Source organism: Rhagoletis pomonella, unplaced genomic scaffold (genome assembly GCF_013731165.1).
Source record: "Rhagoletis pomonella isolate Grant_MI unplaced genomic scaffold, Rhpom_1.0 Rhpom_scaffold_00006, whole genome shotgun sequence".
Classification (NCBI taxonomy): Eukaryota; Metazoa; Arthropoda; class Insecta; order Diptera; family Tephritidae; genus Rhagoletis; species Rhagoletis pomonella.
Genome location: NW_023458560.1, coordinates 79,630,053 through 79,656,678, shown reverse-complemented (window position 1 = coordinate 79,656,678; position 26,626 = coordinate 79,630,053). Strand labels below are relative to the sequence as shown.

At 36.8% G+C, this 26,626-nt stretch overlaps 1 protein-coding gene across 5 annotated transcripts in view; it reads right to left on the bottom strand.

Moving 5' to 3' along the window:
* Positions 1-6: 6 nt before the first annotated feature.
* Positions 7-26,626, bottom strand: part of LOC118741397 (box A-binding factor-like) — a 124,479-nt gene continuing 97,859 nt past the window's right edge. For 3 of the 5 annotated variants that reach the window (XM_036473352.1, XM_036473354.1, XM_036473355.1), the window contains one exon: positions 7-5,477. In XM_036473352.1, coding sequence (XP_036329245.1) covers positions 2,560-3,144 — 585 coding nt within the window. In that variant the 5' untranslated portion in view covers positions 3,145-5,477 and the 3' untranslated portion in view covers positions 7-2,559. The remainder of the gene's footprint in view (positions 5,478-26,626) is intronic. The other 2 variants (XM_036473353.1, XM_036473356.1) reach the window with 2 other exon arrangements.

The following is a 26,626-nucleotide window of genomic DNA, read 5'->3' as shown; positions in this document are numbered from 1 at the left end:
AAAAAAAGTGGATTATTTTCGCTGAAATTGAAACGGTTAAAATGCTGCAAAGAAAATCCGATTATGTTTTAATTAAGAAGAGAACAAAGAATATTAGTCAGGTATTTTGTAAGTCGTTCCGATATAAACCGATTCCAGTGTTGATTTCATTCGCTTATCGCTTGCAATGGCAATCCAATCTAAACCAATCCAATTCCAACCAAACCAAATCAACTACGACGACGACGACGACGACGAAGGCGACGATGTTGACAACAACAACTCTGCAAATAGACTTAAATGCTCCGCCAGGGGCAGAAATACGTATAGTGATAACAAAAAAATGAGAAAAATAAAGTTGGTAGCAGTACGGAATTGAAAAAAGTAACAAAATCATACATAGAATTGGCTGAAAATGGCCAACAATTGCTAAAGCTTCTGCTGCTGCTGTTGCCACCATTGGTAAACGTGTCGTTGTGAATTGAGTCACTTTCTCTTGCGTAAATATGTACTTTGAGGTCTGTGAGTGGGGGTGGCGATGTGGCTCGGCAGGGCCTACAATGCCATTGGGGAATCGAGGTGTGAGGTGCTCCTGGAACTGCCTGGGCACAAAGCATATAGCTTACACAACAGTCAATATGAATGGTTATGAAGGCGACGAGGCGAGGGGCTAAGTGGAATGGGAGGGGGGGACAAAGTAAAATGAAATACTAAAGTGGCAAAAAGTAGGCAGGCAGGCAGGCAGGTGGTCGAGCGGTCTGGTGAGATGTGGGGATCGCACTCCACACTCTCTTCCACACTTTTGCTCGCAAGCAACTCTCCGCCGCACACCGCACACCGCCCACTGCCTGCAATTTTGTGGCGTAGCGGTGCAAATGGATTTGAAAATTGGGTTAATTGATGCTTAGAGCCAGTGTATGGCTGAGTGCGGCCAGGCTGTTGGGCGGAGAGCAATAGCTTTGAGGTAACGTCGAGTGTAAATGGCTGCGGTGGTGGGTGCTTGATATTGCAAAGGAAATGGAATAAAATGCGAAAGTGTGACAGGCGTTGCAGAAACAGGTGTAAAATAACAAAAAAAACGTAAAAAAGTGACAGAAAAAACAACAACAACAAATCAATGAGAACAGAAGAAACCAAAAGAAATGAAAGAAAGAAGAAAAACAAATTAAATGGAAATGAAAACGAAAATGAAACTAAGTACTAAGTGTCAGTGCGGCAACAACTATTGCATTCACGTATATACAAAGGAAAGGACGTGACAAGCAAACTGACTGACGGCCGAGAACTCGTGCGACAACTGGCAATTGCCAGCAGCGCATGAACGACTCGGCTACTGAACTTTGCCTGCGGTTATAGGTGGGAGGCGCACGGACGGTGGGTGCTTAAGTGGCTAGCCTACATTCTTGGCAGCTGCTGACCTGCTGATTGTGCAAATGAATGAGTTGGGAGCAGGAAATTGTGGTACACAGAGCGCGCTATATTGTTTAATCAGAGGCAATACGGGCCAATGGAACATCGATGTTTAGTAAATTTAACTAAGAGCTGGTTAGGGCGGGGAAAAGTGGAATGGTGGCAAACGGAGTGCCGCCCTAGGTGGTGTTACACAATTGAAAAAGTTTTTTTTTTCTTTTGTTGCTTACTTGTATTATTTGCAGTGAATTCAAAAGATGGCTATGCCTTATAAATTAAATGGGGCACAACCTCTCCCTACTATGAAAGGTGTGTTAGGCGCTAGGTACCGATAAAAGGGTACAAAAAAGGCTTTAAGACGCACATTCATTACCGCTATAAAAGAAGAGGTACTAGAAAGTTTTATTGAGGAAACATTTCAATGGGATACAACTTTTAAGGAGGCAAAATGGCACCCTTATTACTAGCAACGACAGTGGACTTCTGAAATACTTGCTTCAAGTTTATTTTCTAGGTTCTTACGTGGAGCAGGATCGCCTGACTTCAGCCACTTCGAAACATAGATTCCGCAGAGTGAGAAGACCTAGCAGTTCTGGCTTTATCTTTGACATTGAAGCAGTAAGGATAGCGGTAGAGTACTTTAAAAAATTTAAAGCAGAATGCGGTGGTTGTTTCTTTCCAGCACTAATCGCCTAGCCTAGTCAATCCCTTTGAGGCTTGTTATGCGTGGGATTATATCCGTTTACTTAGAGAAAGGTATACTTGTAATCTATTAGGGTGTAAACGGGTGTACCCACTGGGGTACTGTTTTTATTGTTTGAATATTGTGACAAAGTCAATTTCCCATCAAAACAAAACTTTTTTCATTTCCACCCGAGCCCTGCGGACTTGCGGAAGACTTCTTGGCCTTAGCGTCAGATATATATTGTTACACAGACAGGTCAAGGATGGAAAACAGAATAGGTGTTTTTGGACCCAACAATGCAGCGGGCAGATCATCCACTGTCTTTCAGGCAGAGCTGCTAGCCCAGATTAAAACTTGAAAAGCAAGCATGCTTCGGACTTTAGGGCATTAAACGAAAGATTGACAAATCTCATTGAAACTTATACAATAGGCGACAGCAGCAGCAGTTTCAAAAACATGGAAGGTAGATAAAAGTTCAAAAGGTGTTAGATATTAAAATACATACTAATACATAGATTAATTTCATAAAAATTGCTGCAATAAATGATCTTAATTAAAAATTCTTTTGAATACCCACCGGGACTACCCAAATCCGTGATGTTCGCATTGGTGGTGTCAACGCCGACTGCGAGGCCGCTGACAGTGGGCGCTAACCGCAAGAGCAGCAGGATGCTTAGCGACAAACTGAGCGCGCTGCAGGTGCTAAAGCCGGCGCTCAACGCAGCACAGGCCGATGATGACGACAATGACGCGCCTGCTTGCGTGCGATTGTTGCGCGTTGGCGTGCGCGCGCTCTCATTGGGCGTCGCTGTTGCCACCGTGTCTGGTGGCAGTACGGATGCGGCGAGCGAAAATGTGGTGTTAGAACTGTCATTGCCACAGAGCACGCTGCTAGTTTGGAGCTGTTTCGCGCGTCGATACTTCTTATAACTGCTGCTGCGTTGCTTTGCCGTTAGCGCCGACGCCGATGCCAGCGAACTATGTGCGCTGTTGTTGAGCTCGTCGCCGCCACTGTTGCTTCGGCTGTAGCTGTTGTTGTTGTTGTTGTTGTTGCTGTGATAGAACATCATTTTCCATTGGATTTATGTCGCTCCAGTGGTGAGACAACAACAAGAGCGCGCTTCTTTCCGTGCTGAAGCTGAGGTTGGGGCTGATGACGATTGACGTTCTATTCACTGTAGTCTGGTGTGTATAGTTCTTTATGTTGTTGTAGTTGTTTTTGCACTGTTGAATAGAATGTTGATAGCATGTCATCGTTTGGTACGCGTGAGCACAGAAATAAATTTAGTTTGTGATTTCTTTTTCTTCTTATAAAATAACTTGCATATTTTTTTAACTTTTAATTTATTTCAGTTTAAATAATTATTCCTTATTACACTTTTTGTTTTTGTTACAGCTGGCAGCAAATATCCACTACGCCTTCTCCGCGCTAAGCGCTACAACTGTGCACCGAATCAGCGGGAGGCCAACGTCGCACAAATGTTTGTATTGTAAAGTCTGCGGGTGGGCGTATGGGCGTATGGGCGTGGCAGTGCGTTTGAACGCGGATACGCGTTGGTTGGGGCTTGTTACGCGCTTGAATTGAATCAGCGGCTTTATTTACACTCGAAATTACTGTAGGCTGTTCTCCACTCTACTTGCCGCCACACAAAGCAGCTGCGCTTCATCAATGCTCGAATGTTTTTTTTTTTTTAAACGGCTGCCCTCCTCTTTGTTCGCGCCTCCCTCGTAAAACTGTCAATTTACCGCTGCGTCGTCGATGTTGAAGTGTGCGATTTGTATCTTTCACTCACTATTCAGTTGTCTCGACAGTTTATATAGAAATTTATTACTTGTTTATAAATTCACTCGGTTCACTTGGGTGCCTGCTGGGTGCTGGGAGCGTCGCATACGAATTCAATACGTGACAAGCTCACTACTGACTCGCCGCTTCAACGGTTCGCTGACTGACTTTGCAGACTGTCTATTACACTGCGCAAGCGTGTGTTGCACTAAAAGTACGTTTGCCACAATTGCTGCACATTCGCATTGACTGACTGACTGACTTCATTGAGGTGCGCTGACAGGCTGACTGACGACTGCAGCACCGCACTGCGTCTTCGTTACAGTTGTCTGTCAATAATAATGGCGAGTATGCGCAGCTCGCTACAAATCGCAAACAAATCGTCGTTTACTATCTATCGTATTTGCAGGGGGGCGGGGAAGCCAGCTATCACTCAGCACATTTAGTTTTACACATTTTGCTTGAATTTATTGTTTATTTTTGTTATTTCTATTTTTACATTTTAGTTTACTTTCAATTTCAGTCGCAACTGAATGCTTCACGTGATTTCCTTAATGCAATTTATAACTATTTCTTTTCTATATTTCTAAATTTATTTTTTTTCATCAGTTTACTACTTTCAGTTTCTACTTCTTTTTTTTGTTTTGTTTATTCTAGTTCATGCTGCTTTTCCTATTTTATGATATTTTTTATTACAATTCCCCAATTGCTTGCTGCCTCTTTTCTTTGCCTTGCCGCACTCAGCTCAATTGCACTTCTCTTTTATTCGTGTGTACACAGTTGTAGACATTTGTCTGTTTGCATTTTGACACACATACATACACATATACTTATAAACAAACCAGTCGGCGGTATGAGTAGGTGCGTTTGTTTGCTGCTGCTGCATAACTTTTGGTTTATTTATGGCTGCTGAATTTCAAGAAAGTAGCACACACACTCACTTAAAAGAAATGCACTAAAAAAAAAAGAAGAAAACAAATGAGCGCTCCAACAAATTTGCCCACTTGAATCGATTCAATTTGTTTGCCGCCCCACTTTGGCTTAACCTCCTCTCACTTCTGCGCTTCACTTCCCAGTCGCTTATTTTATTTTATCTTTCTTCCTTATTGTTGTTGTTGTTGTTGCTTTAGTTGCTTGTAGCACATTGATAAAAATTTCTTTCGAAATTTATTCACGCTGATAAAACGACACTACAACTACTCGCTTGTGCGCTGCCTTCCGGCTCCCTGCTCGCTCCTCCTCGACACTGCACGGCTGGCTGCAGCAATGCATACACCCACACACACACACACTCTCTAGTTCGCCTCAGAACGATTGCAGTTTGCAGTTTGTTGGCCAAAGTGGCTCCAGCCAAGTCAGTTGCACGTCGGCTTGTCACTGGCAGCAGAGGCAGCAATATACGGCGTGAAAATGTGCGACTCGTTGCAGCAACATTTCAAAGTCCCCCCGCAAGCGGCAGCAGCAAGCTGTGCGTGCGTAAGCGTTGAACTGCAGTGTAGTGCCCGTAGTAGTAGGCTGAATGTGGACTCTGCCGCTGTAGTTGTTGTTTGTTATGTATTTACCTTTCCGCGGTTGTTGTTGTTGTTGTTTCGGCACTTATTGCTTGTTGCTCGTTCGTATCTGTAACGTACACAAAAAACGGTAGAAGAGAACAAAATTTTATTAATGATTTATTTGCGCTGGCATTGATATATGCTAATACTATTTGCCCCACAAAAACAAAAAGCAGAGGAAAAATAAATATAAAAGCACGCACGCACGCACACCCTTTTTCCCCAAGACGCAACCAGACCCACAAAGGTGCGCGCAGCTGCAAAGAGGCAAACCCTCCGACATAGATATGTAGATACTTGCCACTCGACACACATACGCGATAAATAAGCAAACATACAGCGACGATCACAGAAATGAGAACACTCAATGAGAAATGGTTTTTATTTTTATTTGATCAAATACAAAAAAATTTGCTAAGCTAGATGTGGTTTGAGAACGACGGCATAAGCTCCTATCAGATAAAGTCATCAAGTCACGGTTTTGGGCTTTCGGGAAAAACTAAGGGCTTCCAACACATATCTCACGCTTTGTACACCTCAGCCATCCGATCGATTTTAACCTATGAAGCGCTGGTCTGATGGAAAGCACTGCATAAAAGCAGCAACCAGAAATTAATTGGAAGAATGCAGAAACTCACAAGCCTCGGTACGGTATGGGGCTAAACTTGATATTTCGTAGCAAGCGCTGCGCAAAAGAAAAAAATTGTGGACGGCGTATCGGAATCAAGGCCGACTACTTAGATGTCGGACCTGATTACCCCACGTCAAATTGGCATTTTAGTCTTGAGATCCCTATACATTTCCAACTAGGGAAGATTGGGACGGCGGCCTACTGTAGGTGAATGGTGGTGTTTTTGTCTACCCCGATGGCTAAAAGATAAAAAAGGAGTCCGCTCGGGTCTGTACTCTAAGGACCTGTAGAAAACGCAATCATATCGCTTGTCTGATAACCGCAGTGTCTTTCAGGTGCAGATCTTTGCCATAGAGAAGGTGGATTATTTCATATGGCTTACTATTCAGGGAACGTCTGCGAGGCGACACTGAAAACGTTAAGCTACAAGGTAGTAAAGTCGAAAATAGTTCGGAAATGTCGGGAGTAACTTTTCTCCGCTGGGTTCCTGGACATATCACTATCGAAGCGAACGAAATAATCGATGAGATGGCTAGACACGGCTCGGAAATGCAAATTAGTGATTTCTTGTCCACTAAGGAGGGTCGAAGAATCGATGACTGTGAGGTCTCAAGATAATTATGGCCGAGACTTAACACAGAGACAGTGGTACTGAAGAATTATTGAATATACCATATGAAATGACTTCGACTCTGCCTGGCAGTCATAGAGGGCATTCACAATGGGCAAGTCGAATTAGTCGCACCCGTCTTCCTAACCTAATCCAAGCTATCCTATTGCGATCCGTCATATGAGATCTTGATTCGCTCTTGAAAATGAGAATTGACGGGATTTGGGCAGGGATTTTTTGCAGAAATACACATCGACGTAACTTGAGACTAAAGAACAAATAGAAAACGAACACATTTTTCATTTTTCAATAGAATATTGTAAAATTAAAAACGTAGATTGACTACATTTGAACTTTATTATCGGAAACATGGCATAAAGTTATACTTCAAGTCGGCACGGGTTATCGCCATCCTACGCAGAAGACTGATCTTCGAGAAAATGCTTGATCTTACATAAATAGATTTGTTTCTATGCTGCCAACCACTTGTCTACAATTTTATGACCACTACTGTTAGCGGCTGAGAAAAGAATTCATGAATATGTGGCAAGTAAAGACATCTAAATTCTTTGCCACATTGTATGTCATTGCATATGTAGAAATTTATATACATACATCGATCTAAATTCAAATATACTTCTCCATATCTAGGGGAATGCAGGCACGCAACAGTGTGGTAGGTAAGGTACTCGTATAAACATGTATGTACATATGTATGTATGTAGGTACACATACATAAATTTTTTATGTATTACAGCACAAATGTGTTCAGATGGCCGTAAATTATTGAATTATGTTATCATGCGTCCATGCAACCGCACAAACATTTATACATATTTACATAAGTACATTTATCAGTACAAAAATATATATCCATCATAATAATAAATATAAATTCTTAACGCACACTCATTAACTAAATACCACTCTACTACATACATATTTGCTTAAGTGTTTACTTGCGTGTGTGTGTGTGTGTGTGTGTGTATGAAAGCGAGATATGCTCCGCCGATAAGCCGTGAAAAGGCATAAATAAAAGCGGTTAATTTCCTTCTTTTTTTTTTGACTTTAATGCAAAGAAAGTGGTAATACCTGCAATGACAGCTTCTAAGATATCACCACGTTTATACATACATACATATGTATTTTTTTTTTTGTAAATACATATATACCTCAAGCAGAAAAGGGTTGGCGTCCTAAAGCTGGGAAAATATAACAAATGATAAACAAAGCCAAATATTTTTACAGTGTATGACTAATGCATCGAAACGAGCGTGAGACACTTCCTTAACCGCCGAATGTAAATATTTAATTTTGTAGATAAGTTTTGAACCGTTTTTCTACTTAAGTGTTGAGACTTTGTAATCAGCAATGATATTAACATAGGTGACGAGACATCTTGTGCATTTTGTTAGGGTAAACGTAGCCAATTGAGTCAACAAGAAGTGGTTTGATGATTAATTATTTTAAAAACTTTAGTTTTCGTTGGTTTACAAAAAATCATATTTTGCACAATCAAATGACTTAAGAATTTAGTTGTTTAATTGTGGTTTAGGTCGGTATGAGGAGGCTTCGTACCTACTATAAGCAACGCGGGACACACCGACATCACTCTTGACAAATCAACTCACATTTGCAAATGTCTATTACATACATTCCAATAGATCCACCATTTTTATTTTCAATAACAAATAATTGAAATTCACATAGCGATGTCCTAGGCTTAAAGCATTTCAAAGTCAATATGTTTTGTTTGAATACGATTTTGTTCTGCACTTCACACATGCCTTTTCATATTTCCAAGACAAAATATAAATTTATTATCATTTTCACATGTTGCCTCTGTTGGGATTCGAACCCGCACCTTCCGGAAGCTAACAAGCAACAGCAAGCATCTCTGCACGCTCAGCTAAAGCCAGACATGTAAGATTGCTTACAAATGTTCAGTTTGAATTGTGTGCAAGCAGCAAGTCGATTGTCCAAATCTGCATTTGATTTCAACTACTTTAAAATGCATTTGAATTAAAGCACTTCAAAGTCAGTGAGTTTCTTTTGAATACGCTTTCGTGCTGCACTTCACAGATATGCTCTTTCATATTTTCATGACACAAATTATTTCTTTGGGTAAAAAGGGTATCAAAATTCGAAACATTTACTCACTGCATTTGTTTCAAAGTAGTTTTTCAATTAGTTGATTTAAAAAAAAAAATCACTTTTTTCCGTCAGGGTAGCGATATAATGAATAGATATCGGGGAGAAGTATTATGTTTGCATGCGTAGGTTAGGTTAGGTTAGGTTATGATCTGAAAAGAGTTCACTTGGAGGCTACAGCGGCCCATTGTGATGCCCAGAGGTTTTCCTAATAGTTTTCCTATATGTCTTTAAACCATACTGATTTTCTAGCAAATCCTAGCAGAAGTTTCAGTGCGGTTTTCTCTAAGATATCTATGAACTCGAAGACGTGATTCCCTAGAAATTTGAGGTGTTTTTCTCCGGAGTGCTGGACACTCTAAAGCTTCTGCATAAATCGTAATACGGCGCTTCGAAATGGGCGGCCATGTGGCCAATGGCCCAGTATCCCATTAGTATTCCTGTGAGCAGCCTATCGTTTATTTTTGAGTGCTTTAACAAACTCTATGTTCTTTGATCGTCGAGCCCTGGCCAGAGCGAGTGCGATACCGCGCAGGTGTATGTAGATTATTCCTCCTACTGTTGGTCATTCTCTTCACTTCTGAACACAGAATTGCAGGATATGGATCGCTTCCTCCAGTCTTATTTCAGATCCCTTTCTAGCACACCTGACCGCTTCCCCATCACATGCGTAAAGAACCATACAAATATACTTGACAGTTTGATATCCAGTATTACCTTCAGGTATTTTGTGTAATCTTTCTGCGCTAAAGACGCGCCCTTAATATGAGGCTTTCCTCAATTTCGTATTCCGTACTTCCGAATTCCTACATTCTTGGACTGTATTTGAATATCGCGGGGCGCCTGAGCCATTATAGAACTCATCGTTATAAGCCGTTTAGAAATTAGATTGGGCTCTTTTGTGGCTTTCAAATAACAACCGGCCTTTTAAGTGTGTTTAGAAGAATGCTAAACTAATTGACATATAATGCGTAGGAATACGTGATTCCCTACACTTATTAGTTTCGCTGTTCTCTATGAATTAGGCACAAGTGAAAGTATACATAATGCAAGCATTGATGATCCGAATAAAGACGATTAGAACTACTGCCTGAATAAAGGCCGGCAAACATCACTGGATTCTGGTGATTTATATTGGACATTTACCTTTTTTATATTTAATTTTTTCGCTTGTACAGTTTGGAAAATGAACGTTTCGTCGTTACTTAAGAGCGTTACTCTCCATCGTTCGTCATTAATAGACGCAAATAGTCGTATTTTTTCTTGAGTTTTTTTAAGTCTTTTTGATTCAGAAGGATTTTCTATCTCGACACATGATATCCTACTCGCATAGTGGATTACGTTTTCACATACCCAGAGACGATCTTTACATTGGTCACAGCATACGCTTGCCTCTTTCCGTATTCCAGATCGGTCGTCTTACTTTGGATTTGGGTTTAATAATGGGGCACGCTTTATTGAACGGCGCGCCGCTGGCAGAGTAGATGTTGTTATTTGCTGCTGATGGACCAGTTGGATATTCGTGTTTCAGGCACCTGAGCCTTAAAGCCAGTTTGTTGGATTTATTCGACCTTATTTTTTTAGTTAATAATGTATTTGTAAACAGAGTACTAGGGTCTACCCAGAAGTCTCCAATTGCTTTATTAAGCAAGTCCATGTGATTTTACAAACTTAAAAAGACAATTCTTTTGGAATCATATATTTCAGTTACTCTAGAAGCAAGGAATCAGAAAATTATTCGTCTCCGAACGGCGATTGTATTTTTATGAGAAGCTCTTTTTCATGGCATGGATGTTTGTCGGTAACTGTGCTCGAACCCAGGCTTTGGGGAATGGTAGTCGCACTTCTTACCACTACACCCCAGCGGCCCAAGCAGCCAGTGCAGTATCGTCAATAAAATGCAGTATCCATTATAACGGTAAAAAAAACGATTATATTTTATCGAATGAATAAAAATGAGAAAATAACGTCAAAATTTTTACAAAAAATAAATCCATATTTAACGATTATTCTTGATAAAAATGTAATGATTTTTTGCATGATCTAAAAATAAAAATCTTGGTACATCTATATTGTTTTTTTCGGTATCTTTGTTTTATAAACAAACAAACAATTAAAGACTATATGCCTTAATGGCGGATACGACATTAACTTACGACCTCTTTCGTTGATGTGTTATTTTTTTTTATGTACTTTACTTTTTTCATGCGATTCTTAGAACATGAAAGCACTGTGTAATGCGCAGCTTTGCTATTAAGTAAGTATGTACTACTTGTGATTACTAATTTGCCAGCCGTTTCGTATTTCTTTGAACCGTTTTTTACTCAGCGCGCTCATTTTCACACACTTATTAGCCATTAAATGTGCATTAAATGCAAAGAGTGCGTGGGCCAATGGTGATACCACGACGACCTCCACATGGCCAGACCAACTATGTACCTACGATGGCATACACAATTCTATACAGATACATATATATGTATGTACGCGCTAACGTGGAGGGAGGGAGGAAGTGGTTGTGGCAGGCAGGCGACATCATCAGCGGTCGAAGCGGAAGAGGCATCCCATTGCCAATGCTGGGGCTACGCCAGCAAATGAGGCTGTTTGCAACTTTCATACAAAGACGCGTTGACTAATGCTGAACTGCTGATGGATGGGTGTGCGGTGCTTGAATGCCACTTTCATCAGCATATGGACTAGATACTTCAGTTGTAAGCTTTTATGTGTGCTTTATATTGTACTTATAGTAAGTAGTTGCTTTTATTTAATACTCTATCAACTCAATCTACTTAAACCACAACGACAATATGTATGTATGTACATCTGTTCGTTCTCGCAAGAGCATAGTTATCCAGTGCGTTTTTATGCCCTCACGTTACACCTCCTACCACCCTAATGGCTGCACACCCACACCCACACCCACACCCACACACGCATGCACGCCCTCATTTAGGGTTCTTTGCTTTAGGTTGAAAGCATTTCGCTTCACTTTTATGCTCGTCGCTTAAGCGATTGTAACTATGCTGAATTAATGAGGTTTGATTCTTGTCGAAAAGTGTTTGACTTGGCTGGAGATGCGAGTTGGGAGCGAGCAACTTAAGCGACGATTGTGTTTAATTGGTGCCAATAGCTGGAAATAGGTTAACGTGCAAGCGGATAATCGCATCGTAGCTTCACATACTTCAGACTCTTAATAAAAGAACTCTTACTAATATACATAGGTGTGCATGTATGTGTTTGTCTATTTGTGCTATTAACTGCCTTCAAACGAGTAAGTACCTCCTCTGGGTAGATTCTTTTGTTGGTACGCTCGTCTTCGCATTATTGGCACAGCCGCTCGCTCAGTCACTCAGCTTCTCGGTTTCGAGTCAAGAGACCAGCCGATTATTATTATTATTAATATGAGTTATTTTGCTGTTCAGCTGTCGCTTCTGTGCTGTTTGTGGTTCCTGGGATGCATCCACATCCACATCCACATTCACTTCCACTGCCATTGTCTTTGCGGCTGTCGCTTCGAATTCCTCTTCTTGCCGCTTTAACTTTTAATTTTGCTGTGGCTTCCTGCCCCTCACCTACCCCCATCAACCTTATTAAGTATTATTATTATTATTATTTTGCTTGTATGTTAATACTGCTTATTATTTTACTTTGTTTTGTTTGCATTTTCTTTCGTAAACGCTGCAGCTCACCGCTTGTTGCTGTTGCTGTTGCTGTTTGCTTCAACTTGAGCCCGGATTCAGTTTAATCTCCATCCATCCAACCCACTCTGCGCGCATCCATCCGGAGGATTGTCTGCTTTTTGCTGGCTGGTTTTCGCTTCGTTCATTGTGGATATTGTTTTTGTGTGCTGCTTGCTTGTAAATATCGGCGTGTATTATGTGTAGCGCTGCGCTGCCGTGCTGCAGTCAGACATTGTTTGTCTTTGTTTATATTTAACTTTTACTACTTCAGTGGCTTTCGTGCGGGATCCGCTGAGTGGTTATATGTTTATATTAGTTAAGTCCGTACGCACTCTTCTTTGTAGCTCTTGAAAGCGCTTCAATTCCAATTTATCCAACATATTAGGGCATACATATGTACGTATTTAGATAAAAAATAAATATATGTATAGCTGGATGGTTATTAGAGCAAATCCCAGTTAGAATTTATAAAGGGTTAGCGAAGTGGTTTGCCTTCAAGGACAATTAGGACTCAACTTAAAATAAATAAAGGTTCCCCTGAATGATCGGCTGGTTGGCCTTTTAATAAAAACGTACTCAGCTTTTATTCTCGTAATAATATGCAAGGGAAACTTCGAAGATATTCTGCTCAATGGGAGAATGTAAATCCAGCAAAAAACACCGTAGTATAATTTTCAAAGAAAAATAAAATTGAAGGTCTGAAAACGATTCGAATAGAAGGCACAAACATCTACATATATAAAAAAAAGGCCTACAGCCGAAAATATATTTGTGGAGGTTGCCACCGGTTTGAAAATTTCTATTCAATTTAATTGATAAGATAAATTAAATATTGCAATATGGGTATCCAACTGAAGAGGTTTGCAAAGTTTACTGTCGTAAATATTTATGAGTAGAGTTGCCACCTGTATGCAAATTTTTACTTAATTAAATTGATAAAACAAATTAAATATTACAACAACACATAGATACATTTAAAGCGCAGTGAAGCATGCCGGAAAACATATTTGGAGGAAACTGCAAAGAAAGCTGTAATATCATTTACAACTTATAGACTTATACAACTTATAGAAGAAGAGGAAGAGGCTTCCAAAGATCGCTACTGCGACAGTCCACCAGGTCTGGAGCAATCCGATGAGATTAGAGGAATATATAAACTACAACATTTTAAGGAATGCATGAGCTTATCCAAGAGGAAATTTCGAATCATTACGGGAATTCTTTCCGACACTACAGGCCGAGCTATCACCTGACTAAACTGGGAGCTTACTCGCAGAAGCGATGCAGATTTTGCAGTAAGGATATCGAGACTCCACAGCACATTTGGGAACGATGTCCTACACTGATGAACAAAGGCAGCGGCCAGTTTTGTAATCATTTAATAATCGACGGCGCAGTGACATCAAAATATTAAGGCTCACTACTAAAATTTCTCGGGGATACTGGATTAAAACCATCGGGCAGAAGAAGACCTGGTTTGCGAGTCTCCGAACTCAACACATACATACATACATAGAAGTAGGATACTTTCAAGGGCGCGATTAGAGTGGCACTGTATCGCACAGTCAGCCAGAAAAAAAAAAAAATTTCAATTTGATTTCCATGCTTCCTATTTAACGTATTTGCAGATACTTTCCCATTTAATCGCTTTATTGAACGGTACAGCCTTGAGAGGATTTCTGGAAGGCTAGGCAAGATTAGGAGCCACCGTGCGTATTTACAAGGTTAAGGGCTTAATGCGATTAATTAATTTGCACCTCTCTGCGTTGAATAAAAGCTCCTACTGGGTTATCAGAAAATAAACTTTCGCATAACTAAATGAAATTGTTGCTTGTGTGGATTAAACACGATTATTAGGCAGTGCGTATGCGTTATTGGGCGAAAACACATACATACGTATATACATATGCACATACTCGCTTATATGTACAAAATAGGCTTCGACGTTATCTGCGGCTAAAATTGGAATTAGAATAAACTATGTATATTTTAATTATATGTACACAAAATGTCTGCACGTATACATATGGATGCATGCACTATGTATATTAGGGCGGGTTGATTTGTATGGATGAAAAAAAATTAAAAATAATAAAAAACGTAATCTACATTAAATTCTAAGAAAATTCTCTGAAGAAACCATGTATCTAAAATCAAACCCTAATCCGCGCCTCTCGACTTGAAAATTTGTTTCCTCTTCTTTCGCTAAAATTATTTTCTTTTTTCGAAATATATTATGTTTTATTATATTATATTATAGTTTATGCAATACAGGTTTTGTTTTGAGACTAATCAAAATATTCAATTATCAAAAAAGCAGTTGAACCCCAATTTGCATCTCCTCGGATTTGCGTTCTATATAAAAAATAATTAGAAGCTAGTTTTTTAACGAAAAAAAATTTTGAGTGTACAAAAAATATAAAGTGCAAAAGAACTACCTTATTTTTTATTCAGAAAATTCGATTTCTTTTTGGAAAACCAATTTTTTCTAACATTTATTTTGTTTGGCAAAGGCGGCCATATAAATTTTCAAGTCGAGAGGCGCGGATTAGGATTTCATTTTAGATACATGGTTTCTTCGGAGAATTTTCTTAGAATTTTATGTAGTTTACGTTTTTGCTATACGATTAAAAAAAAAAAAAATCAACCCGCCCTAATGTATATACTACGCCGCCCTCTTGTTATTGACTGCCCCACCCACGCCAGCAGAAGCACTCAAACACATACATAGGATTGCAACGATTGTCCTCAATATCACGCAAATCGGCTCGTATTTCAACGCACTGAAAGAAAGCCTTCTGAAATGACTACAAAACATTTCTAAAACCAGATGCCTACTTATTTTCACACATATGTATTCGTTTTCGCACAATAAAATCGAATTGGCGGTGTACGATTTTATTGTACGTGACTGGTGGGTGCTGTGCTCGTATGCGTAATTATTGTACGCACTGTACACATATATATAAACGACATGTGCACGTAATTAAGCATAATTGTATTGTATTAAAATGCACTCGGGCGGAAAATGTTTTGCTTGTACACTTTAAATGTATTATATTTGCATATATGTACATATGTATGTGTGTGTGTGTGTGTGTATGTGTGCATGCATGCATTGTTCCGAATCTGTTTATTTAGTCAATTCGGCTGCAATGTTGTTTGTTTGTTAATTTGTTATCTTTAACTTTAATTGAATTTTGAAATTCAATTTCAAGTTTTGCACTCGAAAATGCAAAGAGCATTTCGCATGCGGGCAACAACAAGTACATAAAACTACATACATACATACATACGCATATAGTTTACGCTTTACACAATGGTTTATGCTTAAATGTGCTTACTACATATATGTATGTATGTACCTATTTTATGTACATATTTAGTAGACGTGCAAAATGAGATTTCGCAAATGCTATTTAACACACACAAGCGAGGACGAACAAATCATGTCCGATGTATGTAGTTGGCTGCAGCTAAGGGGGTGGTGAAAGTTGGGGTGAAACATTTTTTTTTTTTGTTTTGAAGATTGACCGACAAAATTATTTTACTGAACCTAATTAAAATATGCAAACAAGATTATGAAAATCCGAAAATAAATTGTGAAAATATGAAGGGAAATAAGGCTTTGGAGGTTGCGTGCCGTTGGCTGGTTCCCAACTGCTATAGTTGCATTGCGCGTCGGGTATTTCAGGGCATCGAAAGTGTTGAACAAGCTCAACAAGAACCGGCCTGTATATGATAGCTGAAATCGATAGAGGAGGCCTACAAAAATTATAAAATTTCCGCAAACATTTCATTCCAATTCCAAAGATGAACAAAATCTAATTTTATATGGAGGAAATTGCTAAAAACCCTCCAGGAAAAAAATCTAAAAAATCAGCGGTAATTTTTAGTGACTTAAAACTTGCGCTTTATTATACTAAAATTGAATGAGCTACAAAATGGCATATTCAAACATTTTCTTAAAGCTCTGAATAAAAAGTTTGAAATTTCGATGAATTTTTTTTCATGTTCAATTAATTTTTGTGAACTCTGTGCAACATTTGAAACTTTTATTTATGAGGTTTCTGTGACAGATCGAACTATATTTTAAATTAAAATTATTTAAAGTTAATAAATAAATATAAGTTGCAAACAACATAATTTTGAATTTTGCTACTATGTATCTTAAAGCTTAAACAGATGGCAGCGTTGATCCGGATTAACTCGGAACTTAATCCGGATCTACTGCAGTTAATTCCCGAGTTGATTCGGATCAACCCTGCCGTCTGTTTATGCTTTTATTGACTGCAGCTGTTTATGTAAAGGTCCTCGCAACCGATAAGAGTAATTCTCATGAGAATGCCGATATTTCATTGAAAGTATTCTCATGGGCGTTTACACACACACACGGATTCCCCGTTGGTATTTTGTTCTCATGAGCATATTTTCGGTGCGAAAATTCTCATTTGCTCTCATCTATATATGTTTGTACGAAGCGTTCTCATGCGGCATGTGTGAGAATAAAATGTAACATTTGGTCATTCAGTTGTGTCAACAATATTAAGTAGAAGCTTCAGGGGTTTTTGGCTGAGTTTTTATAAGTTGCACGTTCTATATGAAAAAAACTCGTAAAAGGCTGGCAACATAAAAATATTCTTAGTATGAATTATAAGAAACAAATCATACAAAACATGAAAACTTCAACATGCGATTACTGTGTAAAAAAAAATATTTGAGCAAACTCAACGGCATTCAAACGAGCAAGAATTATACTTTAAAATCTCGGTACAGTTTTCATATTAAGAAGATGTTGCGTTGCTACATAACCTCAAATACGTCAAGAAATATTGATTTTTGCACTTTTAGGTTAGGATATCTCAAAAATCTGACGTGGTGCTGGATTCGGTTTCAGCGCGAAAGATTACACGAAAGAAACCCTGCGTTCGTGCGCGATTAACGCTGACAGTATGTAGAGATACTTATTGATTCTTATTAATTGAAATTATTGGCAAAAGTGCGCCTCACTTTCAGTTAAACTTACTCTTTACTAAAATTCAACAATAAAATTTTAAAGCAGCCAAACCCAACAAATTTTAGCTTGACAACAAAATTTTCATTTTTTTCTCCACTAATTATGTAAACCAGTTGAAATATTTTAACTAATTTATCATCAAAATTAGCATATCGCGAATGGAAAGCTCAACGCAGCCGCCCCCTCCCCCATGTTTAGAAGCAATGGAGCGTGGCAATTATTTATGCGTGAATGTTAATATATGTACATACATACATACATACATATTTAATAAATATTTACTATTTGTCGGAGTAACTATAATTACTCATAGAAAAATATATCGGAGCACTTAAGCGTGTAACCTTTTTGATTGACGATCGATGAGTTTGGGTGGATTAATTATTGAATTTTGCATAACAAAATTAACTTCCAACGGTTTAACTTAACGGTTTTAGTTAATGGTAGCATTTTTTTCTCTTAGGAATATTGTGAATATGTGACAACCTCAAATGACTAGCCGTGGAGGCGCACCAACTGCTTGATGTGCCTTTCTAAACGCTGCTCCGCACTTTACATCGCAATTCTCATTAAACTTTTACAGGTCTATTCTGCACGCGTTACCAAAGATTTTGTAACCGGAAAATTTTATTACCAAAAATTGTTACCAGTTCTTGTCACTTGGCGATTCTAGTTACGTTCGTAATGCAGTTAAAATATTCAGCAATTCAGCTATGAAGAATTTACCGGTTACAAAACTTTTATTGGCCAACGCAGAATAGACCTGTTAGGTTACCAAAAGGTTTAAATGTGTTTTAATTTCATTAACTATTTTCAACATTTTTAATTTGCCATCCAGCTACACATCCATAATGATGTAAATATGGCACACTGTGTCGCTCTTAATTTGCTTTATTAAATTTTTCCTAATTCATCGCTTAATAAATAATTCAAATCAATTCATTCGGAAAGCAAATTAATAGCACTGAGCCCAAAATAGCGATTACCAACGCTTTGCTATTTAGCTCGAAGCCGTTTCATTTGAATGCTACATATATATGTATATTTTTTACTTAATTTAAATTTAAACTACACATTTCAAAAGCCAACTACATACATATACATACACTAGGCGACAAGTGAAAGTGTACACCTTGTTCTAATAAAACATTCGCAATTATTTTCAAGAAATATTTTTTGCGTCATTTGTTTATCATAAAAAAATTAAAAAAAAAAATTTCATCAAAATTTTCAAACTTTTTACGCAGAATTTCCACAAAATTTTTGGGGAAAATTTAAAGTTTATTGCTAACGGTCTCCCGCATTTTATTTCATAAGAAATTCATGCTTATATGAAAAAGTCCATCTAAAAAACAAAGAAAACAAAAAAAAATATCACAAAAATCACCGCTATTGTGTATCCGGTTGAAACTTGCACTTCATTAGACTAAAATTGAATGGGCTACCAAACCGCATAATCGAAAATTTTCAAGAAATTCTGAATAAAAAGTTGAAACATTGGAGAAAATGTTTTTTTTTTTAATTTTTGTAAACTTTATATGAAGTGTGTAACTTTGATTTATATGGTTTGTATTATAGAATGAACTATATTTTCATAACAAAATAATGCAACAAATTTTTCATGAAAATAATCGTGAATTTAACATTAGAATAAGGTGTACACGTTCATTTGTCGCCTAGTGTACATACATACATACATATGTATCTATGTACATACATATCATTGGCTGGAGCGCCGTGGGGAGCGCGGTTCAAAGAAAAAATATACAACAAAAAAAAAATTATAATTTATGCCACTTGAGTGATTCGTTGACGTCTGCTTTCTGTTGCCGTTTTCGTATTCGTATTTTTGTTTTTGCTTTGTTTTTGTATTATTTGTGTCTAAATCAATAATTAGCATTAAATTATGGAGTGCCACAGAACACGCAAGACATTGTTATTAAGTACCTATTATTATGTTTTTGTAGCTAATAGACGTTCATTATTTTCTCGTGCTTCTTCTTGCTTCTTTAAACCTTTTGAACTCTTCTTTCATCATCTTCGTTGTGCCGCTAAGCCAGCGAGCGGGCGAGCGCGCGTTGGAGCTCAGCTTTGGCTTGGCTGGTGGCTGGCTGTAGGGTTGGCGTAAGAGTTTGTTTGTCAGCCAGCTAGTTTGTTCATCTTTATTTTTATTTTTTTATTTTTTTTTGTTTTTATCATCGACTGAGTTAAGCGTTTAAACTTTTGTACAAGTATCTATCTTATCTTGTACATCGCGCATTAAATCGATGGCAAACATCAATCATTGGCCTTGAGCATTACTAATTTTTTATAGATACATTTATCGGATGCATTATTCATGACATTTGACACAAGTTTTTATGTGTGGATGCATTAAACTTTGCATGCACGAATTTGTTTAGATAACACTGTGGAACAGCCATATTAGGGCCGCCTCAACGAATCACAATGCCCATGCGTAGTAGTTCGAGTCGCTAAAGGATTTTGCTCCACCTCTTTTTGTCTCAAATTAATCATCTTCTATGCGATTTTGATATGAATTGACTTCCGAATAGTTTCATCAACGGCGGCGACCAGCGACCCCTAGTAAAATTGTATGCTTTGCTAAACATTTTGTAGACACACTTCGTCCTCTAAGAGCCTTTTAAATAAACTAACATAAATAAATACAGTTTCAGGTGTTAAAGTGTTCTACAAAAATATTGCTCTCCAAATTTTACCACAGCTGACTGAGGAGGAGAATCACGTTTGAAGCCAATTTATACATAAAACTAAGAAAGGCTTAATCGACTGTAAAAAAAAAATTTAAGAGGTGGAATAAAATTTCTTGGGATATGACTACCCAGCCGGGCATCTAATATTTGCACAGTTTTCACTCTCTTTTTAAATAGGTTGAAATGAAATTAATTTCATATTTTTTGCATCTACATTCAATTTCTCATCCTATTAAATTGGTTTGTTGTATTTGAAGAACCCACACATAAGTTCATATTTACTTTCCCAAGAGCATCGATTTACACAGCTGTTATGTACATTTACATAGGTATGCACATATGTATATGTGTGTATGTGTATATGTAAATACATACATAGTTAAAGCAGTTATTTCCATGAATATATGATGAATTATTTATTGTTTGCATTATTTATACGCTTGCTTTCCATTTCATACTTAATTTGGCGAATTTGTATGCAGTAGCCGCCGTCTATTATGAGTTACATACATATGCATTTATTTACAGCGGCGGTAAAATAAACAGGGACGCAAAATTTGAATGAGTTTTCGCTATTTTTCTTGTCAGTATTTAATGTTTATTATTTTTTTATAAAAGTACAATCAGCTAATTGTCTAACAAAAAACATGTAAGTCCAAATTCCAAACTTTATACAAAAATTAGGAAACTTCAACAAGGTTTCATCAGAATTTCAAACTTTCTAATCAATAGTCAAAAAAAAAAAAATTTGTATAACAAAGTGCGGGTGCGAAGAAAAATTTGAAGAAAACATCATGAAAATATATTAGGGGTATTCTCTGAGTCTTGCAAAGCCCTTGCATGGTGCACAGATTGCACGGTAAAAACCGGTTTTCGTATGGGACAGCTTTGCAAACCGTGCAATCCGTGCACCGAGCAAGGGCTTTGCAAGACTCAGAGAATACCCCTATTATAAAAGCAAATTAAGTGTTGGATTAACTATAAAATAATTATACGTTACGGACGTTATAGCTCAGTTATGCATACTTGGCATTGCATGACAGTTGTCACATAAGGAATCTGTGAAATGAGTTTTGCGTGTAAAGCGGTTACCCAACGCACAGCACTTCACATGTAAAAGTCTGTTGGGTTTTCATTTTTACGTATAAATGCCAAAGCAGTGCAAAGTATGCATAATTGAGCTATAACTCTTTATGCGGTTAGGAGAACAAAAATTTTTTTAAAGCGATATTGTGGTATTTTTATCGGGAGAGCTTTGTTTCTGGAAGTAAGCGGGGCAAAAAAGATATCTAAAATAACTGTGAAAAGAAATATGAAATTTGTATATATTTTACTATGCCAGTTTTGATACAAAAATTCGTGAATTTGAATTTTATGATTTTTGTTTACTATTTTTCGGATGTGCCCATATCTTTCATTGCCATTTTAAATAACCAAACCTAACCAAAGAGTTGTGTCAGTGGCGAAGCTCTTGCATCTATGATCTGGCATTTCATAACACAGTTAATCGCACAACGCGGATAAATTTCGATATAAGAGTTGCCAGCGAAATGAATTTGAATAGCTTTTTAACATAGCTGGTGGCAAGTTCAAAATGGGTGAGTATCGTTGGTCCACATAAATCCAGTATATATAGACTTATTTGAGATGAAATCCTTTAACTGTCTAATAAATGCATTTGTGGGCGCCATAAAGCAATGAGCCCTGGGGTTCTGGTGGTTGATTTAGCGGTAGTAATTTGACTTTAACCCATGAACAACTCAATCCGGGTGTCTCCGAATGAAAGTTTTACGCATTGGGTTTTACATACAGATTAAAAGTTTTAGATAGTTGGCAACCCTCTTAATAGTTATAACTTCTTGTTAAGACTGCATTTAAATGTGTTTTATTCGCTTAATGCGTTGACATATTTTAATCAAGGTACTCAAATTTTAAGCTGGTGGCAACCCTTAGTGTTTTTATTTTTTTACCTCAACCAGTAAGGCGGTCCTACAAAATGGTGTTTCAGTCATTCATTTGATAGATATTACGGAGGCCATGACACTTTAGTGACCCGACATAGTGCTTTCAGCTCTTTAAACCCCGTTTTATTAAATAAATACCCTAATTTAAACAACGTGACTATTTTACGCGAGCTTCTCCACCTCAAAATGAGATATCACTCATTAAATTTGATAAAATATTAAATTTGGTAACAGAAAAATACCTTTTAGAAATACGTATGTAGATAGATAGATAGATTAATGGGCTACACAACTGCGTACAAAAAATTTTTTTTTAAGAAATCGAATTGAAAAGTTTAAAATTTCGGAGAAAATGTCTTACTTTTTCGCCAGTACTGTATGTAATTAAAAAAAAAAAATGATTACTGTGTTTTTTGCTGTTGAATGAACTATCTTTCTATAAAAACTACGAAAAATATACATAAATAAAATCTTCAAAACGTCAAGGTATGCATATTTTTAACGCTGACTGTATATGTAAACTTTAAAATACAATTTACATGGAACTGTGTTTATTAGCCCTTTTTGTTTATCATATACCTTTTCTTTGTAAATTATTTTAATAGCATCTAAAAAAAATCTTTTTTTTTTAGAGCTGCTTTGTCCCTCTTTTACAGTTATCGTTATGTCGTAAAAAAACTGTCGGAATTTAATATGTATTCTATTAAATCAATATGCAGTCGTTGGGCATTCGCGCGCATTTGTCGAATTCAATTGATTGAGTGACTATTTGATTGGAAGTTATTTTTTATGATTATGGCGCTGCAGTTTTGTTACTTTTTTTAGTTCATCGATTTTTCATTGAATTTATTTTGATTTACAGGTGGTTTTCATTTTTATTATACTGGGGAAGCCACCACCAAAGTTATGAGTCACATTTAAAGTGTGGCTCTTTTACCTGATTTATGTACATAAATGTTTTTTTACGAACTATTAAAATTTCGTGAAACTTTTTTTTTATGTTATTTTTATGTTTGCGTATTATCCAAATAAAGATTTCCTTTTGCATAACAGTTTTATAGCAGCTCTTTTTTTCCATCAACAGGCACTCAAGGTTTTTGTAAAGCCAATCTAAGTTTGAGCCAAGTTGGGAGATAATTGAATCATTTTTCCAAAATGCTGGTTAAAATTGGGTCTTTTGAACCAGGAATCTTATTAGTGAGATGTTAGTTACTACAACGGGGATTAGATGTTTTACATACCTGCAACCTTGAACGGATATACGCGCGATCAAGAACTTTTTCATCAGCATAATTTAGAAAAATATTACAGGAAATATTTTATGTTTTTAAGTCAAGTTTTGTTATTCCTAAGGACGATCGGTTGACTTAATTTATGCAAAGGAGATCGATTAGCTGCATTGTTGTATGTACTTGTTTATAAACTTATGAAATTTTTTTTTTTTTTTTTCATTCAATTAAAAATTATATCTCACTTCTTTTGCTTATGTTGGAGATCTCTCAATGCCAGCCAGCGAGTGGTACCGCAAATCACATACATACGTATCTACATACAATACAAAATAGATGATGTTGTAAGAATATTTGCATTCTAATACATATGTACGTATGTACAACGGTATGTTAGTCTCTTAGCATTTCCATAAAAAATATTTTAAATTTTATGCTTTTAATTACAAATTTAATAGCTTTCGGTTACCATCGACTCGCTGAGTAAATCTACTCTGAGACGGCTTAATTTAATGCAGAAAGAAAGAAATCAAAGGTAAACAAATTACGCTATTATTAAATTTCAAGAAAAGTGCAACTGAGATCAACTGCAACACATTACCACAAATACACACATACATATGTATTTGTATGTTTGTGAGCACACACACACATTCACCACATATGGAGACAATCATTTACAGCTTGTTTGCATTTAAGTGATTAAGTTGTTTATACAGCAGGTTTTATGTGGACTTTTCACAGGAATTCGAACAATTTCATGCTGCGCAGCCATTGTGGTTCAAGATAAAAAGGTTTTATTCAAGTTGAAATTCGATACTTGTATGCTGAGCAAAACTTTTTATTATGAATTGCTACAATATTTTCTGTTAAAATGAAAGATGTACATTGTTTTCATTTTAATTAACATCTTGATTACATGGCCTTTACTTGGAAGCTTTAATTGCATACATTCATATGTACATATGTATGTGGTATGTATAGACTTGCAAATACTATGCTTTAAAATTTTATAAAGTGAACAATTGCACACAGATTTACTAAAAAAATGTTTGCCAAATACTACATACATATGTACATTAGACTGCATCACCAAAAAAAGTTGCGGTTTTTCCGCCGGGATTACAAAATTTATTATATTTTAAGACATCCACCAAAATATTTCGGAAAAGTATTAAGATTTTAGTGAGCTGGACCGATTTGAAAATACCTCCAAAAATTAGGTTATTTATGAATAAAAATAGTTTCTTAAAGAACTTTTTGAAAAAAGTCACCTCAGATGACAAATTAGATTAAGCTTAAAAAATCTGCATACAAATATTTAAAAATCTTTTTAGCGGAATCGTAAGAATGAGATTTTTGATGCTGTTTTTTACTTTTTTCAAAGATTAGTTTACGAAAAACTTGAATAACTGGGCCAAAAATGTTCTGATTTAGACTTATAGGATCTCAGTAGAAAGGTATTTTCACACTGTTTCTATTTCTGGCCAAAAAAACGTCATTCGCGTCCCATCTTGTTTTTTCGAATACCAACATATCTTAATTCAACTTTGAATGACGTTCGTTCATCCTACCTTTCTCTTTCATCCTTTGAATGAGTTTATTAGTAAAGAAATAAAAACTAGGTAAAAAAACCTTTCCAATGGCATCTCTTAAGTCTAAATCGGAAGAGTTTAGGTTGTGTTGTTCAAGTTTTTCTTATACCAATCTTTGAAAAAAGTTAAAAAACAGAATCAAAAATCTCTTTATTACGATTCCGTTCATTTTTTTTTTTAATGTTTTTATGCAAATTTTTTAAGCTTAAACCGTTTTGACATTTGAGGCGATTTTTTCTAAAAAAAATCTTTAAGAAACCATTTTTATTCATATAATATTCCATTTTTAGAGGTATTTTCAAATGGGTCCAGCTCACTGAAATCTTAATATTTGTCCGAAATATTTTGGTGGACGTTTTAAAATATAATATATTTTATAATTCCAGTGGAAAAAAAGCACCGATTTTTTTTTGTATGGGGAGTGATGCAGTCTAATGTACATACATACATGCATACATATCGCACCCTAAATCGAACAGTCACAATTTAAATATGTATTTCAATTATTTTTTTCCCCGTAAATCAGTTAATGGCCTTTCTAACATCCGCCAAAATGCCTTCCTCGTCCGAATCTTTAACCGGAACCACTTTTCCAAAAACTGATAACAGTTATTCAGGAGTTAGTTGCAATTTAGGTGCTATTTTGGACCACCAAAATTAATCTAAGTACTCACTCGGTTTCCACGAAAATCACAAAAGAAGGGGGGGCGTCACGCTGGCTGATCCACCCGTTTAAAGTTCTTCGAACACAGGGAAATATTACTCAGAAACTAGGGGCTATTTAGGGTTTTTTTTGCCTTCATTTTGGTGGCCCTAAAAAGCACGCCTCAATAATATTTCTCATTGTTCGACTACAATTTAAAAAGTGCGTCAGCCAGCGTGACAACATGCCAGCTGACCCAAAACACATTTTCGCGAATATTTCGGAAACCGAGTGAGCACCCAAATAGCTCCAGAATAATTTTTATAAGTTTTTGGAAAAGTGGGTCAGCTAGCGTGACGGACGTACTATTAAAGACTTAAGTACGTATCGACGGTCCTATGCAAAAACGACACAATTCAAAATTGTAAAAATAAAAACCCTTACTACTGTTGAGTGGTTATATAAATTAATATAATTATGTATTTATAATAAGGGGATTCATTAAGCGTCGTAATATCTTAAGTCTTAAGTTTTTGTTTATGTAAATAAACGATTAAAATAAAACTATACTCTGTCAGCTCAAAACCCATTTTGGTGTAAACATCTTTTACAACCATTTTACTAGTTATTTTACATAGATACGCCTGAAATTCACTGTCAACATATTGCGCCTGTCGGAAGGATAAAAAAAGTTCCCTGCCCAATTTAAAACGAATTCCATGCGATTTCAATGAAAAGCCTTAGCTGGATTTAATCTGTTTTGAATTTTTCCAACTTTTCACACTAAATCTATACACTTCATAGAATTCATTTGTAATCTGATTTCCATGGATCTGAAAAGTCTACGTACTCGAATGTATGCATGTAAGTATGCTAGATTGGCAAGTGCAATTCATTACATTAAAAATGCCATAAAATTTTCGCAATTTCAAGCAACATTTGAACTATAGCCGACAAAGTGCCTCCTACCACCGCACAGTGC